The sequence below is a fragment of the Vigna unguiculata genome, chromosome 11, assembly GCF_037176805.1.
Source record: "Vigna unguiculata cultivar grain cowpea cultivar isolate G323 ecotype 2 chromosome 11, ASM3717680v1, whole genome shotgun sequence".
NCBI lineage: Eukaryota > Viridiplantae > Streptophyta > Magnoliopsida > Fabales > Fabaceae > Vigna > Vigna unguiculata.
In genome coordinates, this window is record NC_140802.1 from 38,581,830 (window position 1) to 38,606,487 (window position 24,658).

General features: G+C 32.7%; 3 protein-coding genes across 4 annotated transcripts; 1 reads left to right on the forward strand and 2 right to left on the reverse strand.

Moving 5' to 3' along the window:
• Window positions 1–6,855: 6,855 nt before the first annotated feature.
• On the reverse strand, window positions 6,856–9,618 carry LOC114168934 (putative WRKY transcription factor 31). Its single transcript, XM_028053915.2, has 5 exons — window positions 9,144–9,618; window positions 8,773–8,871; window positions 8,125–8,676; window positions 7,917–8,030; window positions 6,856–7,770 (listed from the first exon to the last, which is right to left on the reverse strand). The coding sequence occupies exons 1-5, from the start codon at window positions 9,480–9,482 to the stop codon at window positions 7,102–7,104; spliced, it is 1,773 nt and encodes a 590-aa protein (XP_027909716.1). The 5' UTR covers window positions 9,483–9,618; the 3' UTR covers window positions 6,856–7,101.
• A 3,068-nt stretch (window positions 9,619–12,686) lies between these two features.
• Window positions 12,687–17,067, reverse strand: LOC114168491 (uncharacterized). The gene is made up of 5 exons (XM_028053328.2): window positions 16,773–17,067; window positions 15,978–16,120; window positions 15,731–15,860; window positions 14,397–14,588; window positions 12,687–13,105 (listed from the first exon to the last, which is right to left on the reverse strand). Exons 1-5 carry the CDS (start codon window positions 16,908–16,910, stop codon window positions 12,896–12,898), a joined length of 813 nt encoding a protein of 270 aa, XP_027909129.1. The 5' UTR covers window positions 16,911–17,067; the 3' UTR covers window positions 12,687–12,895.
• Window positions 17,068–17,989: 922 nt separating this feature from the next.
• LOC114169920 (cellulose synthase-like protein H1) lies at window positions 17,990–22,835 on the forward strand. Of its 2 annotated transcripts, none has more exons than XM_028055316.2 (9): window positions 17,990–18,267; window positions 19,421–19,751; window positions 19,873–19,995; window positions 20,263–20,379; window positions 20,537–20,749; window positions 20,868–20,976; window positions 21,086–21,273; window positions 21,382–21,735; window positions 22,217–22,835. In XM_028055316.2, the coding sequence occupies exons 1-9, from the start codon at window positions 18,011–18,013 to the stop codon at window positions 22,763–22,765; spliced, it is 2,241 nt and encodes a 746-aa protein (XP_027911117.1). In that variant the 5' UTR covers window positions 17,990–18,010; the 3' UTR covers window positions 22,766–22,835. The 2 variants fall into 2 exon arrangements, with proteins under 2 accessions (XP_027911117.1, XP_027911118.1); XM_028055317.2 differs by having other exon boundaries at window positions 20,281–20,379.
• The last annotated feature ends 1,823 nt before the right edge of the window (window positions 22,836–24,658 follow it).

Consider the following 24,658-nt stretch of genomic DNA (forward strand, 5'->3'; position numbering starts at 1 on the left):
GTTCTCAATTTATTATTTTATTTTCATTAATAAATTATTCTTTTTTTTTGCTGTTTTAATTTCATTATTTTATTTCCATATAATTTGTGGATTACTTGTTCTTTGTCCTGTGTGATTGAGAGCACGAGTCCACATGTGAAAAAAAAATATTGATATAATATTAATAAAATAAAATACAAGTTTTATCTTATAAATAATTGTATATAACAGTGAAAAAAAATAAAACTTATATATCAGAGCAGTGAATACTTTGATCTAATTGGGAGGCCTTCTCTCTGCACCTCCAACAGTTCTTCTGTACCTCCCAAAATTTACTGTTATATCCTTATTTAACATACAGGTGAAAGTGGGTAGGGACGCAGTAAATTTCATTTACTACGTCGCCAACGTCCCTGCACCCCCAAAACGTTACTATTACTATTTCTTCTTCTCCCGTTTCTTCTCTGTCCCACTCTGCTTTCATTTAAATTTTTTTCAGTTTCATTCTTTGTGGTCTATAAGAGCTTTAATTTTTCTGTCCTTCATTCTTTCATTGTCTCTGGTGGGTGGTGGTCCCTCTTTCGGTTTGTATCACTTTCATTCATTTTTTTTAAAGGAATGTTGTTTATTCTCTCGGTGTCTCAGTGTGCGTTGTGGTTATTGTGGTTGAAGGTTCTGTGATTGTTGGTTCTTTGAAGGAAGGTGGTATTGTGAGTAACTGCATCCTCTTATCTTCTCTCCAAGTGTGGTAGTTCCCGTCTGTCCAGGTTAGCCTTAATACTAGCTTAAGTTTTTTTTTTCTGTTTGTGATGTGAAACGGAATTTGTTTTCCGTTTCAGAAACTATAACATGAAATCTTTTATGAAATGCATTCTGGCATCCGTTTCAAACCCTTTACCAAACGGATTACGTAAGCTGTTTCGCGAAAAAAGTCAAAATGTATGGGAAACGGATTACGAACAAAGCATTTCTTACCGCACCCCATATTTTTCTAAAATTCCAACTATTCCCCCTGCTGAAGTTAATAGAAAGGGAGAGTGTTTTGAATGATTTAGGTTTGTTATCTTGCAAGTGACTGTGGGTGGTGTAGGATTTGTTTCGTGTTTAAATTATAGTTACGGGACGGTACAATATGTAAATAATTTGATTACATGATCTAAAATTCAAAAATATTAATTATATATATTTTGAATTGTGCAACTCAAAATGTTAATATTCTATATTTTAGAATCTAAAATGCATGTTTATGTTTATATTTTTAAGTGTACAATCCTCAATGTAAATTTCGAAATACATATGCATATAATATATATATATATATATATATATATATATATATAATTTGGATAATACGTATTTATATTTTGAATTGTACAATCTAAAATGTAAATATGCATTTCAAATTTTACAATAAAAAATATTAATAATAATTTAAGTTTGTAAAATCTGAAATGTATATTTGATTTTTGGACTTTTTTTAATTATCATGGTTGTTTATATGTTAATATGTGTTAACGGAAGAGGTCGACCTTCGACCAAGGATGACCCGTCTCGACCTTCGTCTCAAGGCAACCCATATCGACATTTAGTCTAAGACGACCCGTTTCGACCTTTGGCCCAACCAACCAGTCTCAACGTTTAGTCTAGGTCGGCCAGTCTCGACATTTGACATGGGTAGACCCATCTAAACCTTTACACCGTAACAACCCGTCTTGACCTTTAGCTTGAGCTGGATCGTCTTGGCTTGGACCCATGCTTACCGAGCCTACCCGTCTTAACTTTCAGCCCTAAATAATATGTCTAGTCTTTAGCTTGGGTTAGTTTGTATCGGTTTTCATCCTAGACCCGTCTCAAATTTTGGCCAAGAATGACCCATTTCGACCTTTAACCTCAGATAACTCATCTTGAATTTCAGCCCGAAAAGACTAGTCTCAACCTTCAAGTTGGACCAACCTTCTTGATCGTCGACCTGGGATGACCCATCTCAACCTTTTTCTCGATTCAAGACTTTGTTTGAGACAAGTCGTTTCAACCTTTGGTCTGGGTTGACCCACCTTAACCTTCATGTTGTAGTGATTTTTGGTGATGGGCTTGGAGGTCTAGTGATTGTTGCGTTTGGATAAAAAATTGTTGTGGGCTTGAGGTGGCTCGCATACATTTTTCAGTGGCTGCGTGGAAGAGAACTCATGATTTAGAAAAGGGTTCGTGCATGATGTGTTTGCTTGTGTTTTGTTGCGGTGTGACTTACGTGATGGTCACTTTTGTTCCTATGAGTGCTTCAGTGAGTCGAGATACGAGTCATGGGTTGCTGGTGCATGATTTGCTTTGGTCCGTGGTGCAATGTGCAAAGGCTTCTCTGATGACGCTTTTCTGGTAATGATGGAGGAGCGATATGTTGTAGGAGGTGGAGGAGCTGCTCCATAATTTTAGATCTGCTGCTTGTGCTAGAGAGGCTACGCGATGATGGTTGGAGGTTGATCTATGACGATTGATGCATTTGCTAGGGAGGTGCAAACTTGGATTTATGTTTGCTTCTCTTCTCACTGAAGTTTTTCTAATATGCATGATAGGCCACGACGTAGTGGCGACGAGGTTTTGCTGCTTTTATGAACGTCGAACGGTGGACTTGAGTCGTAATGGACAGCGATGTCTAATAGTGTATGCAGTGAAAATGTTGGATGTGAGTGTTGGATTTGCTTGAGGAAGAAGGAGATGACATAACAAGTCCTGGTTGGTAAAATCTGATAGTGAATGATTGTGACACTTGACATCTCCTGGTTAGTCAGATTTGAAAATGGAGGACAATGACACGTGGTAGTTCCTGGTTGGGAAAATTTTGAGTGCTAGGATGAGTTTTTCCTAGTAGTAATTATACTTGAGCATTGACTAGTATTGATGTAGGTTTTGTGGTGATTATACATAGGTATCGGTTAACATTGATGCAATGTGTCTAGTAATTGTGCAAGGGCATTGGCTAATATTGATGGATGGTATGTGGTAATTATACATAGGCATTTGTTAACTTTAATGCAGGTGTACAATGAAAAGAAATTCTTCGGATGGTTTAATTCCAAGTGAGCATACTCTTTATAATGGAGTGATTGCTGGCATAGGCAATGAAGATGTATTTATTTTATTCATGGTGTGGAGATTGTTGAATTGATGAAAATAATACATCTTGGAAAGTCCCACATCACCTAGAATAAGCAATGGTATGGTGTTAGTAACTAAATAAGTTTATGATTTTAGTCCCAAGTCAAAGACACTTTAAGCTTGTATTAAATTCTTATTTTGAAGATTGTGGGTGTACTTGGGAGTTAAAAGGCATGAGAGAGTAATCTGTGTTGTAAAAACTTTTGTAAAATTTTTTACATAATATTATTCTCAGGTTGTTATTAGATAACAATCGTGGTTTTTCGTAATAATTTTCTAGTTTTGTAGTTTTCACATTATATTCTTTTATTCATCTTATTTATCTATTGATAGGATAATTCTCGAAAGTAAAGAAATTGATATTCTTTAATGCGTTTTTCCCCATCACTTTTTCACAAGAGTATGAGTGGGTCTTTGTAGAGAGGTTTCTATGCTCGGTGTTTATGAAGGAAAACAAGTAGATTTGACCCATGATGTGTTTCTATTTTATGGCTTTATAAAGTCCAGTACATAGAAGATGTGACAAATTGCTTTTAAACAAGTTAGTATAGTAGATACCAAAGACAATGTGTTTGTCCTCTGTGGTTGGGGACAAAACACACCATGAGAATTTTACCTTGCTGTCTCTCGTAAGTAAATTATGCAATATTTATGGAATCCATTCCAAAGGTTATAATACCAATAGCTACTAATTTTATACTTGTCAGTAAGAGATATCATAGGTGGCTAAAAGGGAATATCAACATAATAGTAGTAGTATATAGCTAGAAAGACTATGCTTATTTGCAAGTAATCTCTTCTTAACTTTATGCATTATGTTTTCTTAGTACTTCTTGTACCGTTTTGTGATATAAATTTTGCTTGCTAATAAAAAGAAAAACTTGACCTTAGGGAGTTTTATAGAACAAAATCTCTAGTCTATTAGGGAGATGAAAGAAAGTAGCTTCACTACATTCTCATTGGTTCATGATTGATTATATTCTAGTTGAGAGTTAATTTTGACAGTGTCTATATATGATTTGGTCCATGTATTCATAACTCAAACTATTTTGTATGACTTTTTTTTTTTAATAATGAAGTCGTTATTCATGAGATACTCAATCTTTTATTTCACTAACGAATAAAACATATCAAAGTTGATTACTATTTCATTTGTCAACAAGTGCAAGATCAAACTATTCTAACTATTTATATTTGAAGTCATAATCGACTAGTTAATGTCTTTCTCAATGTGTTGTTAACACACAATCATTAAGATCAACCAATATTTTTATGTAGTTTAAGGAAAAGTATTGATATATTTAGAAAATTAGATTTTTATTAATTTTAAATAATGTTAAGGAACAAATCTTGAAGAACTAAAAGAAATAGAAAATTTTGTTATTTTGTACTGTATCAAGTCATAACTTTGTGCTTACAAAATCAAATATATTCCCTAGTTTAAATAACTTATATTTTTTTGGTAATAATTATAAATAATCTATCTATATAATAAGATTGTATACAGCACACAAATAAAATACCGTTTTCATTAATTATTTTTTTCTTCTACTGCATATATGTTGTCTTAGAAAAAACACTAGATTCTCTTCATTGTATGTCTCATCGACGAATCATGTATAATTGTTCGTGTGTTTTCTTATTGTTTTAATCTTGTCTACGCCATAAAGCTGCCCGTGGTGCCGAAACAATAGAATGTTTTTGTTCGTTAGGTTTAGATTTTGTTGAAAAAATCACCAGCAAAAAGGCGTACATAAATATCTGACGGAAAGAATTACAAAAACATCAACGATAAAAGAGCTGAATTCATATATAAAAGATTGACATAATCTTTAATATATATAAAACTTTATAACACATTACTCTTCGTTCAGGAAGATTTTGATACAAAACTCTTGAGTCTATTATTAAAACTAACAATCAATTTTAATACCACTAGAAAATATTTTGAAAAAAAGTTATTGAAAAAATACTACCTAATGAGACATTAATTCAACCGTCACATAAACTATTTATATCAAAATCTATCTTAAAATCTTAAGAGAATAAATTTAAAGTTCAATTTTCTCAATTTTAATTTAAGGTGAAACTTACGCTCACGATTTGAATTCCAACAAAATCAACCTCGTAAGAAAACCAACGCAGAAAATCGAGTAAAAACTATAAAAATGCAGTGAGAATTTGTCCATGCAAATAATTACCCCAAACAAAATAGTTAATCCAAAGGAAGAGACCAATCCAGTTTAACATATTATTTAATCAAACAAAAGTCGATGCATGTAGTGGAATGTCAATTGTACGATCACTGAGAATAGAATTATATTTTGGTGCTGAATTTAAAAAAAAAAAAGGTTGTATTTTGGTGCTGAATAACACAGTGGTCAGAAGCATGGGAATGCTCAATTAGCCTGAGCATTCAAGAATCATAGCCTATTGCTTCTTTGAGCTTTCAAATTGGCAGTGAAGGCATGCAACAAATAAATGATGAAGCCAACAAGTCACGACCAACCCATCAAACACTTTACCATATAACTTCCCATACAAACTAGTCACATGCTAGACCCAAAAGCAAGACACAAAATCTAGTTACCACATTTCCCAATACTATATAGTGGATTTGGTAAGGTTAGGCTTTGGCGTGTACAACATAACGACAAAAGGTCCAATGAATAGTAACCTAATCGATAGCTTCACCAAAAAGCCTATATATACATGTGTGTGTTGATGAAATAGGAGGCACCACTTTAGGTCTGGTAACCACGTTAGGTTTGTTTGGTATCACAGACCAAAGTCTTTGGTTTAAATATATAACCTATATTTGTATATACCCTTTATGGGTCGCAGATAAAGTTATTCACATATACTTGCTCTTACATGATCACATATATTAAATTGTCGGGTTTAGATTAACTTTCTTAATTCAAAGTTATTCACATATAATAGTAAGTAATCTGAATCAAGTTTTTAACATGATAGACAACCTTATACGTCTTAACGTCTTTGAAATCTCATTTAGTTTATCTATAAATGCTTCTAGACCTAATAGACCAGCTGGCCATAATAAGTTTGCAGGTTTTGGGCATTAAATTCTTAAGTCAGGACTTGATAAGAGATTACCATGATCTTCTTTCTGGGGATGATGATTTTGTTAAAGGAAAAGTATCTTTGGTTCAAAAGAAAATAATGATACTAATTAATGAAGAAAACTAAACAATAGGGTTACTGTTAGATGATAGTGTATATTAGCCATGTATTCAGTTGGAAAATTCCTTTTCAACGTCAAAGTTGAACAACAAAAAGCTATTCAGCTTGATTGTGAGCTGTATTTTATTATATATATATATATATATATATATATATATATATATATATATATATATATATATATATATATATGCATGAAAACAAAGGTAAAATCATGTCGAAAATGCCTATGATGTCAATTCTTTAACAAGCTTGTGAAACTGCATTCACATAGCTGTTTGACCAGATATGGCGCCATGCAAAAGACAAATTGAAGATCATGACTCTCTCTGAGTCGGTGTTCGTTTTCTCTCACTATAAAAATATGAGTCCAAGAAGTGACATCCACTTTAACTGCTCTCAGACAGTTTTCTTGAATTCTCGTTTCCCTTTCCATATATAATGCCATTTGTTGCACGCAGTAGATATGTAGAAGTTTCTTTTTCAACAAGATAAAGAAAAAAAAAGTGAGGAAAGAGAGTGATTTCTTATATATGCATAAGCATAAATAAAATTTATGCATGTTTTTGTATACTGGTTTCATAACAACTGATATAAAAAAGTCTATATAACCAAACAAAAACTGATCTATGTCAAATAGTAACGCTTTCCTGAATCATAAAACAAATGAACAAATAGAAAGGTCATAAAATCAACTTAATTAAATCAATGTCGTAAAAAAAATGAAAGGGTGACTAATTCACTAATGGAATTGGTGATTTTATTTTATTGCTTTCCGTTGTTGTTGTTGCTACTCGTGATGTTGCCATTGCCATTGTTGGCGGTCATGTTTCCATTATTGTTAGTATTATTACTGTTGTTGTGCTGCTGAGCGCCACCAATAATGGAAGTGATAGCTGCTGCCAAAGCTGCAGTGAAGTTTGGATCAACAGCAATGGCAGCACTAACTGTTTCACTGAGGTGTGGTGGTACCTGCTGAGGGTGGTTTCCAAATTGTGAAGGATCTGCATCATGTGACATTTGAAGCCCAGAAAACTTTGATTGGTTGTAGAGTGCTTGTCCAAAAATCTGAGGCATTAAAGAGGCTGGGGAGTTTGAAAAACTCTGAGGAACACCTTGGAGGGGAATCTGTAACTGGTTTGGGTGCCTTGGGAAGTGTAGAGGGTTTGGAGATTGTGTTAGGTCCAATGTAACAGTTGGGAATGGAGCAGATGCTGAGATAGTAGCCATGCTTGAAGAACAAGGAAGGAGTGCTCTTGTGAGTAAGTTGGCATTCATCATGCTGTCAGCACTAGACATTGACCCAGAAAGAAGCATTCTTGCTGCTGAGGAAGTGGTTTGTGCCATTGCCATAGCTGCTGGTGGCAAAGGGTGGTTGTGATTCCCTTCGTAGGTTGTGTTCAGGACTGTTCGATCTTCAACACACCTTTGTACCTGTTTTTTTCAGGTACCAAACATTGGATTAGATAAACCACTTCATTTTTAACCTACCACACCTTACATTGAACAACAAAACTGATATTCTTCAACAAAAATCATCAATCTTGTATCAAACCAGGAAATCAAAGCTTTAAAGATACCTGTTTTCTAACTGGGCAACCAACAGCCATGGTACACCTATAATAAGCTCTAGGACATGGGTTTCCTTTGGCCATTTTCTGCCCATACTTTCTCCATTGACACCCATCGGTGATCTGAGACAATTAAAAGCTTCTCTATCAACTAAAATGAACAAAATTATCATGAAAAGTTTTCCAAAATTGAAGAACATGCATTATTCCTACTTACCATGGGTGCTTCTGATCGAGCTCTAACAGAAACTCTTGCCTTCCTCATGGTTGCCTCAGCCTGTTCAACGTTATTCCTCTGAGGACTGAACCTTGGAACTTTATCCCCAGCAAAAGCATGGCCTGAGGGACTATCCTCACTTTCACCCCCTCTACCATATTCCTTCTTCTCCTTTTCAAACCCTTCATCATTAACATTCTCATTCTTACTGGTCCCTAATTCCTTGGAAGCCACTTCTGCGTTGGGTGATCCTGATCGATCTTGGCTTCTTCCCCCTGATGAAGAAGAGGGTTCGTCAGTGTCAGCATTAGTAGCCAATCCAAGATCCATGAACTGTCTTGGCACCAATACCCCGCCACTCTCACCTTGCTTCTTCTCTTCTAACATTCCACCAATCACTTCTTGTTCTTCAACTCCCTCGCCCTTCTGCTGCATCAAATTCATGAAATGCATCTGAAGTGCATCGTAATTGACGTTAACCTGATGAAGCGCGTCTCTCAACTTTTGATTCTCCCCCTTCATTCTCTCAAGCTCAGCTTGAAGAACAACAAGCTATGAAAAGCACTCAATTTTAGAACACCCTCCAAAGTAAAACAAACGAAAAGAGAACCTCATGTCATCTCATTATATCTATGTATCGATCTTTACCTTATTCTCAGCTCTTATGTCTTCTGATTTGGGTGATATCTCATCATCCACCATAGATTGATCACTTCTGGTGTTGGTAGTAAGAAGATTCAGCCTAGTCTATCAAAAACAAATTACAGATTCATGAGCCCACCAACAAAATGATCACACAAATTTAAAACAATAAACCATAAAATACATGGATAAAACTTAGACAGATACGTACATCTTCAGGTATTTCTGATACTATTTTTAAATTAAAACTATAAATTCATTTCAATAATCGAGACAAAATAAAGGTTGGTATATAACAATATAAAAAACAACTAAGAATGTTTGTGTGCGAGAGAGAGTATTTTTCCATAAAATATGATGATGGTCAGGTGACTCACGTTTAGTTTGAATTCCAACGTAGGTGGGGTGGTGGAATGATGATGATTAGAGGCAGAAGCAGAAACGTTGTCGTTGTTAACGTTGTCGTTGTTGTTATTGTCGGAGAAGAAGTCCATCTCGGTTGTGTTGTGGAGGGGTGGTGGGGGAGAGTGATGATTATTGTTTGTAGAAGAGCTAAGGTTGACTTGGAAGGGGATTGTGTGGATGTTGTTGTGGGGACTAAGTTTCCACTTGTGGTGGTTTGTGTCTTCGGGGAAAGAGTTAAGAACAATAGGCTTGTGGAGGAAGAAGCTCCCAATTGGATCTGAATCCATGGAGAGTCCACCACCTCTAACCATAAATTCCAAGAGAGAAAAAGATACAGAGAGAGAGAATAAGACTAAAGAAAGAGAGAGAGAAAGAGAGAGAAGTCTGTGAAGTCTTTATAAACGATGCAATGGACTCGGCAATAAAACGGGACAACTGAGACTTAAGAAGATGACCAGAACTTCCGTTGTCTCTCTTAGCTTTGAATAACTTTCAAGTATTATTACATTACAGTTTTACATGTGGACAAAGACTTCTCAATGCTAATGTTTACGTATATATTCATAAAAAAAAATTTATTTCTTATATATATATATATATATATATATATATATTTATGTATTGTTACTATAGAAGTAGACAGATTTAACAATTTTTTTTGTACCCTTAACATTTTTCATTGCTATTTTTTAACATGTTCAAAGTTCTTGTCCAAAAGATAATTAAAAACTTACTTTTGTTATAAGAATGGAACTTGAAGGATATAACGTTACATAAGTATACTAATGGCTAAATTAGTTTTATTTGAAGAAGGGTAAGAAAATCCATGAATGATGCTTTTAGTTATAGTTAATTTGGAATTACATATGTAAATATAGGTTTCAAAATAGAGGTGTGTAATTTTTGGAAGCCTAAAAGTGTAGGGTAGATTGCGCACCCTTAATCATAGGGTAAATTGTTTATAAAAAGTCATATACTAATTTAATAGTAACTAGGAAAGAAAAGAAAGTTGGTGGATCCCGAAACGTAAGTTGGTTGACTAAACCAAATTCAACATTTGCACCAATGATATGAGGAAAAAATTGTCGAAATTAATATGGGTACGTATCGAAAGTAAATTGTTGTTGTTGTTTTTGTGTTGGAGAATTAGTATGATTTTGTAGGTGATGTTGTTGATTTGGTGTGAATGAAGGCAAAAGATTAGGAAGAGGAGATTGACGCGTTCGTTCTGGAAAATCACCGCCCTTGTTGGGCCGGCGCATGAGGCTCGTGAAAAGTGTAGTCTGAGTCAAAGGTTGTAATGTAATGTAATGTGATGAAAGACTAAGTATGGGTCCCCTCCTTCATTGCATTCTATTTTTATCCTTTTACACTCTTGACTTCGATACACACACATATGACATGATGCCTACACAGATTCACACCATAAATTAACCATCTCTTTCTCTTTCTTCTTTTCTTTTGAACAGGCATTGATATTGTATCATTGGGAGAAAAGAAGAGACATTGTATAGATAGAGAAAGGAATTTTTTTTTTTACCATATTAGTATAATTTTTTCACAAAAGTTATTGAAATGGATAAATTTTATAAATTGTGTGCATATCACTGAGTCGAGTTTGCATGATACAATTTTGTTGTGAAAAAGACATATATGCATAACACGACTTTAAAGTGAAATCGTGTTGACTCTTTATGACTTCTGTATAAGTGAAGAAGTTTGTGGTCAAACAAGACTTTTATTCCATTTATTTATTTTATTTTATTTGAATTGCAGTCGTGTTAAAATAATATGACTTTAGTGTAATGTGATTTGAATTGAAGTCGTAATTCAAATCACATTTTACTATAGTCGTGCTATATATCTTAACATAACTTTAGTTCAAATTAAAAAATAATAATAATTAAGTGTAACCAAAGTCGTATTTGCTCTAGACAACTTTTTCTCTTATAAAAAAAGTTGTATAGATTTAATAACAAGACTTCACTTTAACAAGTTTGAAGTCGTGTTATACATGCACGACTACTTCACAGTTAAGTCATGTCATATAAGTACGATTTACCCAAATTTTTAAAACCCAAATTGGTAAAATGTTACATTAAAATGTTGAAAAAAATCAAAGGTAAACATAATATACTACTCTGTGAGTATAGGTTACAAATGTCATGGTGAATATAATTAAGATAGATAATACATAATTAAAGAGATCTAGAAACATCCCGATCTTGGATTTAAACCTTTTCTTTATGATTTATTGATATCAAATTTCTTTATAAAAATCAAATTGTAAAATATTATCCATAGTTAAATATTTGTAATTAAAGTACTTTAAGCACCTTTTTGTTTTTGTATTTTTTTTAGTAATGAAATACTAGCATACTAAAAGTAAATTATTTACATTTACAAGAATAATAATGTAGATATATCACAAGGACTGAAACAACATAATAAGAGTGATTTAACTTTTTTTTTTATATGAAAACCAAACATAAATTTTGAATCATAAAAGTTCTACTTGTGAGAAAAAGTTCATGAAGTAGCATTGCTTTAATATAAAAGCAGTCGCATACACACTATAGCATGGTAATGACAATGATAGTTTGATTTCTAAATAATGTTAATGTAAAGGATTTATATATAATATAGTTTCGGAGATTATGATTGTAATTAAAAAAAATAAAAGTCATTACACGTTTGATACACGAACTATTTTATCTAATAAAAAATAGAGAAGTTATGCAACATCTTCATTTCTCCAACTCAAATAATTAAGTACCAACGCAACTTTTTATGACTTTTTTTTGGGTTATTTTAATCAGAAAAAGAGTGTGCAAATGTTGCCAAATTTGTGTAGATATTTTATTTGATTAGAAGGTATAGGTCGGTTTTACTTCTTGGATTCTAAAGTGATCATCTTAATAATAATTTCTGAACCTAACTGGACCCAACTTTTGCTTAGTTTTGTTTCCTTAGTAATTCTAATTTCTTCAGAGGTTCTTAGACGCGTAAAACCATGTGTTTTGGGTTTCTATTTGCGTCTCAAAGAAACTGCAGACATTGTAGAAGGAAGACTCTTTACAATATAGCTTGCAAGAAAGTGCATAAATTTTGTTGGTTTCTTCAACCAAAGAAACTAAAAAAAGATTATTGCTTATGATTTGAATTACTTATTTATATGACATAAAATTAAAAGTGATTGATTTGTCATTATTATGTATAAAGAGATTGGTCGGATGGTAGCTGTTTAAGCTGCATTTTATATTAGTCTTTCCTCACGTGACCCTTTTCTTCTTTCAGATCCACACTCCTTAGCATCTCAACACTACCATTGTGTTCACACTCACCCACCATCAAAAGCTAAAGTAATCACCAAAAAGTTTCCCTTTTTTCTAACTGCAATTAACATATGCAGATAATCAAACTTCGTACAATATGAAAATGTCGACATCAATTTGATGTCACAAAGGATTGATGAAAAACTAGACCATAAAATGGAGAAAAATGATACCAATGAATAAACAAAGAGCATATTTACTTCTTATAGACAAACTAGAACCGTTTCAAAATTATTCCCAAGTCAAATTTCTCAAGGGGGTGCATGTATGCAATCCACCCTACAGGAAACAAGCACCAAATTTATGGGGCCATTAAGAGTTCTGGTAAACTACTTCTACCATGGTACATAGAAGTATAACATACCATTGAGGCAGTACTAGTAAGGTATTTAGACAGTTAAATAATGTGTCATCCATGACTGAAAACGGGACCATGCGAGCTGAACTGCAGCTTCATCTTCGTCTGACATTCCCATGTTCTTCCTTCTCTTGATTCCTTCAGGAGACCTGTTCATGAATGCATGTCCATTGTTAGGATATATGTGAACCTCATGAGCAACTCCAGATTCCTTCAGCTTTTTCTCCAAGGCCTTGGCTGCCTGAGACATTAAACAATGTTCAAACACTTTTCTTTATCAGTTAAACAATGTTCAAACATGATGTTACTAGTGCAGAATTTGGAAACTCGTAACATTAGTAAGTGTCAAAAACATTTCTAAACAAACTTTTTCTTGTCAGAATGTCTTATGATGAGGAGATATAAGATTGTCTTTGTGGTGAAAGTGAAAGGGAGAAGGTACAATTTTAAAAGTATAAAACTAACAGTTAAGGGATTGGTTTAGTTTTTATCAAAGCAGTTGAATAAACTTAATTGCATTTGACAGATTATGTGCATTGGCAGCACAGGAATGATATAGAAAGGTTGTGTTTCTTTTAAGTGGTGAAATTCTATGTTCACAAAGTGCATTGGAGTTTTGCCCTTTATTAGACTGGGGAAATTGGACTGTGTATCATAAAAGCTTCAAGAGTTTCTCAACATTACTTAAAGGGTGGTGAATAATAAAAAGATGAAGAAACAGAGAGGAACAAAAACTGAAATGAATAAAAAGGTAAGAATTAGTGTGAGATTTATCCCTTCTCTACTTCAATTTCTACCACATGCACACATTAGTGTGAGATCAAGAGTCTCTAGAATACCAAGTTTCACCAAGATATACTTTAATTTCTTGATAAGTGGACCATGTTTAACAATCTTTTTAGGAATCATTTAAAAGCTTAATGTGATTTTATATCTAGAAGCAATGATAGAAAATTGAATTTGAGTGCACTTACATTACCCAAAAAGAAAAAAAAAAACATCTTTAAAATATTTTTTTCTACAGTTTAAGCCAACCAACTACTGGGCTGTGGTGTAGATGTCTTTTCTTCCTATTTATACTCTTAACCAGAAAGTATATAATGATTTTAAATTCTAATTTACAACCCTCCATCATTTAGTTTTCTAGCAAGTACAACATCTTTGTAAGATCAAGTGTCCCTCCCTTTGCATACTAATCCTCACAAAAATGAACTAAATGTATGTTTTAAGGTGTGTTTGGATTTCAGTTGGAACACTTTCAATTTTCATTGAACACTGTATGAACATATTTGACACTGTTATTTCAGATCTGGTAAGAAACAAAATTCATCTCATACCCCAGTTGACTTACAATGAGTTACTTTGTTTTAACTCAAGTTGAGTTCAACTCAACTTAATTTCCTAATTGAAATCCAAACATACACTAAGAAATTAGGCACCTCCCTTAAAAAAATGAAAAACAGCAATTATTTACTTGGCAAACAAGGCACCTTAACAAAGATCAGCAATGTGTTGCAAATGTATTCTCATACCGTAACATCTGAAAAACCAACAAAATTATCCAGCTCTCCAAAGTGAGCCTGAACAGGAGCCTTGGCTTGGGCAGGGTCTGCAAGCTCAGAAGAAGGAACTCCGTAGAAAGCTACAGCAGCATCAACATTTGGAACCAAGACTGAGCTTGCAATAGCAAGTGCACCCCCCATACAAAATCCAGTAACACCAGCCTGTTGCAATTAAAGATAAATACACACGTTGTTCAACCAGTGACTTGCCTCTAATTTAAGAAAAATGGTATTTCTCAAAATAGAAAGTATTAAAAAAAGTATCTGGATTCAGTATAATGTATCACTTTTGGCATGCTGATTTATGAGAAACAGGGGAACTAAATTATCTGTTTCGGAACAGAATTAATTCCCATGCTACCTACCTACAAAAAATACCTAAGCCAATGAGCTATTTTATTTTCAAATTACAATAATAAGCATTTTGTTGACAAACTTACCATTTCAAGACAGTATAAGACACAAAAGCACATCAAAATTATGTACTGTGCTGTTAAATGTTATAAAAATGCCAGTAAAATAGTTCCCACCTAGTTATCATGATCATGATGCAAAACTTGTCCAAATAAAAAATAAAAGGAAGATGAATTGAAACTACCATAAGTATTTGGCTGAGCCTATCTTGACTAACTAGATTAGAATTGTAAAATACTTGCAGCAATATAATAACAAAATATTAAAACTATGGAACAAAAATGATAGAAGCAGTATATACATGATAAATGGGCCAGATAATATATGACTTAATAGCACAAGACTTGATGAATTTTAAAAATACCAGGTCTTGGTTTTTTTCATGCTGAACGCCTATTTATTGAAAAATCAATATGGTGTTTTTGTAACCAATGACTTGTAATGGAAAAAAAAATTATGATTTTCATAGGTAAGTTTTTCCATTAATTCGTGAATCAAAATGCAATTAAGTGCAAACACTCCCTTAAGTCTTGATTAAGTTGTCCAATTATTTTAATGTATAAGAGGGGTTTGATGAATAAACTTGTACAACACAACTCTTACACCAAAATAACTGATAAAGTATAATGCATTGTATTTGCTGATTCAATCCTGCCTAATGCAGAGTGCCAAACCCTCAAGCTAACACACTGAATCTCAAGCAAAGGCTGGTTTATGCCTTCATGGATTATAAAACACTAAAACCCTCTGAAATCACATAATGCTGATAAAAGTAAAAACAGAATGCCTGTTCTGACACAGGTCAACACATTAAGAATTCGGTGCCTTAGTTAAGAGGGTGCTTTAAATAAATAATTTTTTATCTTGATAACACATGAATAGGTAGGAACCTTGGCTGAACCATTTGCCTTAAGCCAGTTAACTGAAGCATGAATATCTTTTACAGCGCCTTGCCAATCAAGACCATTCATCAAATGTTGTGCTTCTGCAACATCCAGACCAACCTTTCCTCTGTATAGACTGGGAAAAAGGGGGAAAAAAAACCCTTAAAAAAAATCTGAATAGAGCATATGCTACTACACAATACACAACTCACAGAGACAAAAGATAAAGAAATGGTGGCAATAGTTATCTTACTCTGGAATAAGAGCTTTGAATCCCCGACCGAGTTGAGAAATCATCACAGCATGGTTTTTAATTTCGAAATCCACACCCCACCACTCCTGAAGCACAACGATTCCAGGAGCGTTGTTTTTGCCAACAACATATGCATCAAATGCCTAATCATTGAAAACAGAAATTAAATAGCAGAAAATTAGCTATAAGGTTCCACTACAGGAAGCACATAGAAATCAATATAGAAAATGGCATAAAAAAATTTCAGTTCAACAACATCACTAAAAATGATATCTTATTAATCTTGTCTAAATCACAACCAAGCTTTCAAAAATGGTCCGCAACCACGATTTCAGCCATGTATATTTTCCACAATTTCCCGCAGCGATGAAAAAACCACGACCACAAACCTTGATACAACTTTATGCTGCAAAGTGAAAACCACATTACGGCTGAAATGCACACAAATTTCCATATGTAGGCCAGAATCAATATCAGCACAGCATGAAATAATCACTAAATTCTGACTCCAATTAACAGCCTCCAGAGTATAATTACCCAACACACCGAGGCAAAAAAAATTCCAAACTATATCTTTTCCAGTGTGGTGGCTCGTCAATACCATCCAAGTTTAACTCAAAAACCCGTTACTCAACCCCCACCCAGAAAAAAAAAAGTCAGAAAGATTCTATTTTGCAGATGAAAGAAAGTGGAAAATGAAAATTATGAACAAAATGCGGCAAAACAAAGCAACCCCATGACCCAAAAAAAAATGATATAAAAGAAATGGATTTGGAATGGGTTGTGGTGACTCACAGTGTCATCATCTCGTTGAATGCGGATTTTGTTGAAAGGAACAGAGTCAGCGATAGAACGGACTGAGAAGCGACATGCAAAGGGTGAAACGGTTCGAAGTGGGGCGGTGGTGAAGAATTTGGGAGCTACGCTCAACATTCTTCACTTGGCTTCTGTATGAGACTATGAAGAACAAATCTCTCTAAATTAAGAATGGAGAGTGATGCTGTAACAAATGGTGAAGATTCTCTTACTTTACTTTGGCTTTCTCAATGGCTTGAATTCATCGTATTTTCGTTAAAATGATTTTAGTTTTTGCAAAAATTTAATTGTTTGTTTTGCTTTTTAGTTTTTTTCATGGACCAATTTTTGTCCAACATTTTTATATCATCCAATTTCTAATAGGAGATACCATAGTATTTTCAATTATAACAAAGTGTTAACTTTTGTGTAAGTATTATTAGAGTGCTAATTAAAACGAGTAGTAGGTGTATATATCATAAAAACATATTTTTAACTAGATTTTTCCATTCAGTTGTAGGATAATGTGTACTTTATGCAAACTCTTGGACTTCATCACAAATGTTGCACTTTTTTCTCTCAGAACACCACAATAACCATTGAATCCATTTATATGTGAATGAAATAAATGATAATCAATTGACAAGATAAACCCTAATTCAATATATTTCAATAAAAAGTAATCACAACTGGTTATATTTCACTTCTCTATAACACCCCAAGATTGAAGATAGTCTTAAAGCAAAGGCTTTGAATTTGCAGATAACCTTCACGTGAAATTTAGATCTTTAGCCATTGAGATCTCGTGTGTCGTTGTGTTTTTCTGTACAAGTATTCTTATAATTAACAACACATGATGGACCATCAATCTTGTCTTAGAGTCGTGTACTAATAATTTATGTAATCTCTTTGTCGAAAAATTTCAGTTCTTTCTTCTCTTTCATGCATAAGAGAGGCTAATCAATACTAGAAAATTGACTTTAGGTAACGGGAAAATCAATGCAAATAAATTAACAATAAAACCCTCAAATTATTGACCATAATGCCATAAAAAAAAATAAAGAACTGGAGAATAAACATCCACTATAAGTTATGCCATGTGTCATAATTTCTTGTATTGATAAGTGATCAATTAGTAAATTATAGGAGTATGGTAAACCACCCATTAATTTATTATTTATCTGTTACAGATAAGGATTATAAGAACACACATTTTGTTATCAATTTGGCTCAAATCAATGGCCAAACAAAACTTTCTCCCCCTTTATGAAAAGAACTGGTACAAGCTAAATTACAAAAGGGTAACAGAGAGCTTGCTTTTGATCCTCCTGTTACTGCTGCTATGTTACCGCGTTATCTCTGTCAAAAACTACTCCTTCCCTTGGTTTGTTGCCTTTTTATGTGAGTCATGGTTCACCATCTCTTGGTTTTTCACTCTCACCACTCAGTGGAGTCCAGCAGTAATCAAAACCTACCCAGATCGTCTCTTGCAAAGGTAAACCCTTTACTCAATCATATATATATATATAGCTAACCCTTTCACTTCACTATGCCTTGCCAATTTAATTATCATCAACTGTTGCAATTACCCTCACTATAATATTCATACACTGAGAATCAGATGTTAGATTATCCTGGTTGACAAAGAGTATGGACTATTTGTTTTCTGACTAAAGTGATAGAATTGCATGTTAGGACTATGATCAAACATAGAAGTATTAAGCATTGAAGAACAGTTGGAAATATCCCATTAGTAAAAAGATGAACAACAACTGTATATAAGGAAGAAGAAAGATCCAAACCTTTTATTGTAAGGTTACTCTGACCGACTAACAAACCGATTATCTCATTGACCGGCAAACCGACTAAGATTGTACCAGTGAGTTTGCCAATAAGTGAAGATGATTGACAATCGATTCAATTGGTTTGTCAGTCGGTCAAACAGATCGGTGTGCCTTATTGATCAAAAGGGTTTCTACCATGTAAAAAGCTATGAAACCCGGACACGCCTCATCAATGGCATATTCCATGTCCTATATGTATCGGAAAAAGGCACTCGTACAACACGTATCAGTCATGTGTCTGATTTGAAAGACATTTTTTTTTTCTTTAACATGATTTTGATATGACTCCAACACAATGTTAACAATCACATATTCAATGATTTTCTAAAAAAACCTATAAACTTGTAAATTTATCACATAAGTTTCTATTATGATTATAAAAATAAGGAAAAAATATTATATGATCACTACTTTTCACTTTTTTGGATATTAAATTGATAAATTAAATTTATTTTTGTGTTAGTTGACAATTTGTTAGTTAAAAATTTGAAACTAATATGTATATGCATGTTGTGTCCTATGTTTTTCAATTTAGTCGTATATCTGTGTTCTCCGTATCATATCTGCATCCGTATCTGGGTTTCATACGTAAAAAGTCTTTATATCCCATTATGGTAAACACGGTGTAAATAAGAGTTGTCCCCGATAGAGTGAAAATATCATGTGTTTCTGCTTAAAGATGTTATTTTTTTTTACGGATTGTACATAAAAAAAGTAAGGAATTCTTATCGTATATACTGCTGCATTCATTGGAATTGGACTATGCATATGATTTTTGTTGCTGTTAGTGAATTTTCTCAGCAGTGTGCAGGAGCTTCCAGCAGTGGATATGTTTGTGACAACAGCAGACCCTGTGCTTGAACCACCTATTATTACAGTGAACACCGTGTTGTCTCTGTTAGCACTTGATTACCCACCTCACAAGCTTGCTTGTTATGTTTCTGACGATGGTTGTTCCCCCCTAACCTTCTATGCTCTTCAAGAAGCCTTCAAATTTGCAAAGTTTTGGGTACCATTCTGCAAGAAGTACAATGTGCAAGTTAGAGCTCCACTCAGATACTTCTCTGGCAAACCAGAAGGCTCAACAGACAGCAACAACACACCAGAATTCAAACAAGAATGGTTACAAATGAAAGTAAGTTCCACAGTTACATCATAATGCAACATTGGATTGATAGTTTTACATAAGCAAGCATTGAATGTGAGGACAAACATCAGATTCTGCATAATAATTTGGTCATGCAAGGTCATTGCAGGATATGTATGATAATCTTAGACAAAAAATAGAATTAGACGAGTTTCAAAAATCAAATCCATGTCATGGAGAATTTGACATTTTCTCAAACACTGAGAAGACAAACCATCCAACTATAATTCAGGTATGTAACTTCAATAGTATTCCATTAGTAACTCATATGTGCTATACATTTACAATATCTATATAATACGATTTCTTGTTAATTGCTTTTAGTGTTGATTTTTCAAAATTTGTTTACTGCTTTGATTTTGCTCTTGAAGTTTATACATGGAATGCACAGAAAACAGTTGTTTACTATTTCTGTTATATTGTTTTTATCCCACCATCTTTATACTAGTAAGAAAATACATTTAACAAAACATTACACACAATATTCTGAATTAATAAGGTTATATGGGAGAACAAGGAATGTCTTGCAGATGGATTGCCACATTTGATATACATATCTAGAGAGAAAAAGCCAAAACAGTCACATCATTTCAAAGCTGGTGCAATGAATGTGTTGGTGAGAACCTCACTCTTATTTCTCAACAATCTCACTTTAATTAACTTGTTGAATTAGACAGTCATGCATGCTACTATGTAAGTCACAAAGTTAGCTTATTGAATGCACTAGCATATTGAGCTTCTGATTTTATTTTCCCACAACAAGCTGTAATCAGACAAGAGTCTCTGGGTTGATGACCAATGCTCCATTTATCTTAAACGTGGACTGTGACATGATTGTAAACAATCCAAAGGTTGTTCTGCATGCGTTATGCATTTTGCTTGATTCCAAAGGAGAAAAAGAAGTTGCATTTGCTCAATTTCCCCAACAGTTCTATGCTACTTTGAAGGACGATCCTTTCGGAAATCAGATGGCAATTCTTATTAAGGTCATTGTAATTAAACACTAATCTTTATATAGTACAATATTAAACCTTTTTAGCACTAACTTGTTACGTTTGAAAGTCAATTAATTGCTTCTGAAAAAAAAAATTCAAAACAATGCAGTACTTGACTGCTGGAATAGCTGGATTGCAAGGACCTTTCTACGGTGGAACAAACTGCTTCCATAGAAGAAAAGTTATTTATGGCCTTTTTCCAGATAGCATGGAAAAGGGTATGTTTTTTATTTATTTAAATTTTTTGAATAAATAGTTTTAATCTAGTGCTATGCTCATTTAACTTAATTTAATTTACATGTTTGAACCTTCTACCTAATTTTTCAGGAAACAGATTATCAAAAGATGAATTAGAACAAAAGTTTGGAGATTCAAAGGAGATTATGAAAACAGTTCATGATGCTTTGGAGGGGAAGACATATTTGCCTAATCATACTAATATTTCTATGGCAATTGACATTGCAGCACAAGTTGCAAGTTGTGGATATGAACATGGCACTGGCTGGGGCAAATATGTAAATCAACTTTCTTTGAGGGCTATTTTAAAATTAATTTTTCCTTTTGTTTGGCCAATTTTGTCCTGAAATTGAAACTCAATGTACTTTAATTTATGCAAATTTTAGGTGGGTTGGATATATGGATCAATAGCAGAAGATAAACTACTTGGACTGACCATACATGAAAAAGGTTGGAGATCAGAATTGTGTACACCAAGCCCAATTGCCTTCACAGGCTTTGCTCCAGGAGGTGGCCCAATTGCAATGGCCCAACAAAAGAGATGGGCCATAGGATTACTTGAGATCTTCTTTAGCAAACACTGTCCTATTTTTGGCACCATTTTCCATAAGCTTACTCTGAGACAATGCTTAGCATACATGTGGATAATCAACTACTGGGGCCTAAAGCCACTCTTTGAACTATGCTATGCATGTCTTCTTTCATACTGCATCATCACCAATTCCAATTTCTTGCCCATGGTGAGCCTTTTCAGAAAATTATTAATACAATTTTTAAAGAATATGTGACTGTGTAGGACAAAAATTTACATTATACATAGATATAATTATATATGTTTTATTTAGTTTAAAATCCATAGATGAATTATGCCAGGTTAAATATACTTATAGTCTTTAAACTTTAAATTTAAATTCGTCTTTGTTTCAAATTTTAATATATTTTGGACCTTAAACTTTAATGTTAAACGATGTTTCAGGTTGATGTTTGAGTTCATTTCAACTCAAATGTCAACCTAAAATATGTAGAAAAAGTTTAATATTATTGAATTAGAATGACTGTATATGTTTATTTTTAAAGTTCAGACTTCTTCAAACCGTATCAAAAAAATGAGACAAACATAAATTTAAATTCTACATCAAAGTTAAAGTACTAAATTTAACCCTATATATCTATGTTTTTTCTCAGTATATAAGTGTTGATTTTGTATTTTTCTGAATGCAGGACCTAGGTATATGTATCTCCATTGCTTTTTTCGTAAGTTACAAGATATATACCATATCAGAATATTTATCAGCAGGACTATCATACAGAGCATGGTGGAACAATCAAAGGATGTCGAGAATTACACGCATGAATGCTGGTTTTTGTGCATTTGTCTGCATCCTACTGAAGTTGTTAAGAATATCTGACACAGTATTTGACATAACAAAAAAAGATGTGCCTGTTAGAGATGATGCTGAAGATGATAAGGATGCTGGTAGGTTCACCTTTGATGAGTCCCTAGTTTTCTTGTCGGGCACTACCATTTTGTTGCTGCAATTGACGATAATGTTTATCAAGTTATTGGGATTGCAACCACTGATGCCAACACATAATGGAAGTGGAGTGGGTGAGATTTTTTGTAGTATTTATTTGATAATTTGCCTTTGGCCATTTTTTAGAGGATTATTTGAGAAAGGGAAGTATAGAATTCCGTTTTCCTTGGTAAGCAAATCAATTATTTTAACATGGTGTTTTATACACTTGTGTAAAAGAACCATGCATGATTAATGGGCGTGGAAACTAAAACTCCATGATTGATAATTAATATAAGCTTGTTAGTTACCTTATATTTATCAAATTGGAATAGCAAGTGTTGTTCTCTTTGATTTTATGAAGTATTTAAACATCCTAAAACAAACAAAACATAATATACATGACATGAAGTATTTTTAAAAAAAAATACATCGTAAACATACACAAAACACACATATTTAGATCTAAAACTAAAGTGATTATTGTTTCTCATACGTTACTTTCATACATGTGTCTTTATATTCAGTCATGCATATATGTTTGTAGATCCACTCATTTACATTTACACAGTACAAACATTGCAGGCACGAACAACCCAAATAAAGATAAGGTTAAATTATTTTGTTCCTTTATTTGTCATAAAATTTCAATTTGGACTTCATGTTTTTTATTGTCTTAATTTGGTCCTTATTTTCTTAAAAGTGACTCAATTTGGTCTTCATTGTTAACTGTGAACAGATGGTATTAAATCAATGTCACGTGTCAATTTCTGGTTTTTAAAATTCTTTTTAATATTTTCTTTATATTTTTTTAATTTTTTATACGTGTCACTTCACAGTTGTGTCATGTGTCAAAAATTAACAATTTTGACACGTGGCATAATTATGAAGTGACATGTGTAAAAAGTTAAAAAAATTTCAAAAAAAAATGACACGTCACGTTGACTTTAACATTATCTGGTCAAACTAACGGTGAGGACCAAATTGAGGAAAATGATGACCAAATTGAGACAACGAAAAACTTGAGGACCAAACTGAAATTTCATGACAAATAAAAAGACCAAAAGAGTAATTTAACCTAAAAATAAACTAGTTTAGAAATAAATTTCTAACACAAAAGAATGATTTAAAAAAAAAAAACAATTTTATTAACAATTCATAATTTATCCAATTTTCAATTAAACACAAATATACTATAAACATATTGACCACAAATGAATTTATATTTATATGTTAAAAGATATTCTAATATATCTTGTGCAATACTTACACCTAAATTGTACTAAATGTAGATTATTTAAAAATATTAAAAAGATTTGAGTATATTTTATTAGAAACATAAGAAGATGAGTTTTAACTTGAAATGATTTAAGTATCACTTAACTCGAATTCAGAAAAATCAAATTCAGTTTCTCCCTAAAATAATGAAATAGTAAGTCATATAATTTTAAGTATTTTTAATAAAGAAGTATGTATATAAAGAAAATCAATAACCATAAAAACATTTTTAACCTAAGAGTCTCATTCTTAAATTTATAACTTCAAATTTACAAGAAAAAAAAATCATAACATTAGTTTAATATGTATCTTAAATTTAAGTATCAAAATCTTATAGGATGGTGCAATTGGGAATACGGAGCGGGAACAAAATTTATTATCCCATCCTCGTTTGTAAAGTAAAATATTATATTTATTCCCATCTATTAATAGGTATAAAATATAATGATATTATATCTCATGTTTTTTTATTCTCAATGATTAATATATCACTATCTTTTTTTTTAAAAAAAAAATTAATGATTCATCCTAAACCATATAAAGAATTAAAGTATGAACATCAAACAATGAGAATCATACTATAATTTTTCAATAAAATATTTGTCAGACCTTCATCTCTACCAAATAACGAGAATACATGTTGTGTTTGTACATGTTCTTTTTTTTATTGTTTATTTATCAACTAATTAACTTTTATAAAAAAACATGAATTATCAAATATTCAATATTAAAAAAATATATTTAATGTTAAATATTTAGAAAAAAAATAAAATTTGTATAAATTTTAAATTAGAATATCAAATAACAATTAGATAAAAATGAAATAATTATATATAACATTACACCATTACACATGAGTAGAATCTCATAA

Excerpts from the sequence above, each read along its gene's own strand:
- LOC114168491 (XM_028053328.2), bottom strand. The coding sequence starts at position 16,910 with ATGTTGAGCGTAGCTCCCAAATTCTTCACCACCGCCCCACTTCGAACC. Across the intron at positions 16,121-16,772 it reads TTCAACGAGATGATGACACT|GCATTTGATGCATATGTTGT; the intron begins GTGAGTCACCAC and ends TTCAATGATTAG. Across the intron at positions 15,861-15,977 it reads TTCAAAGCTCTTATTCCAGA|TCTATACAGAGGAAAGGTTG; the intron begins GTAAGATAACTA and ends CCTTTTTCCCAG.
- LOC114168934 (XM_028053915.2), bottom strand. The coding sequence starts at position 9,482 with ATGGTTAGAGGTGGTGGACTCTCCATGGATTCAGATCCAATTGGGAGC. Across the intron at positions 8,031-8,124 it reads CTCGATCAGAAGCACCCATG|ATCACCGATGGGTGTCAATG; the intron begins GTAAGTAGGAAT and ends TAATTGTCTCAG. Across the intron at positions 7,771-7,916 it reads GTTGCCCAGTTAGAAAACAG|GTACAAAGGTGTGTTGAAGA; the intron begins GTATCTTTAAAG and ends TGAAAAAAACAG.
- LOC114169920 (XM_028055316.2), top strand. The coding sequence starts at position 18,011 with ATGGCCAAACAAAACTTTCTCCCCCTTTATGAAAAGAACTGGTACAAG. Across the intron at positions 19,752-19,872 it reads AAGAATGGTTACAAATGAAA|GATATGTATGATAATCTTAG; the intron begins GTAAGTTCCACA and ends AGGTCATTGCAG. Across the intron at positions 21,274-21,381 it reads GCACTGGCTGGGGCAAATAT|GTGGGTTGGATATATGGATC; the intron begins GTAAATCAACTT and ends TGCAAATTTTAG.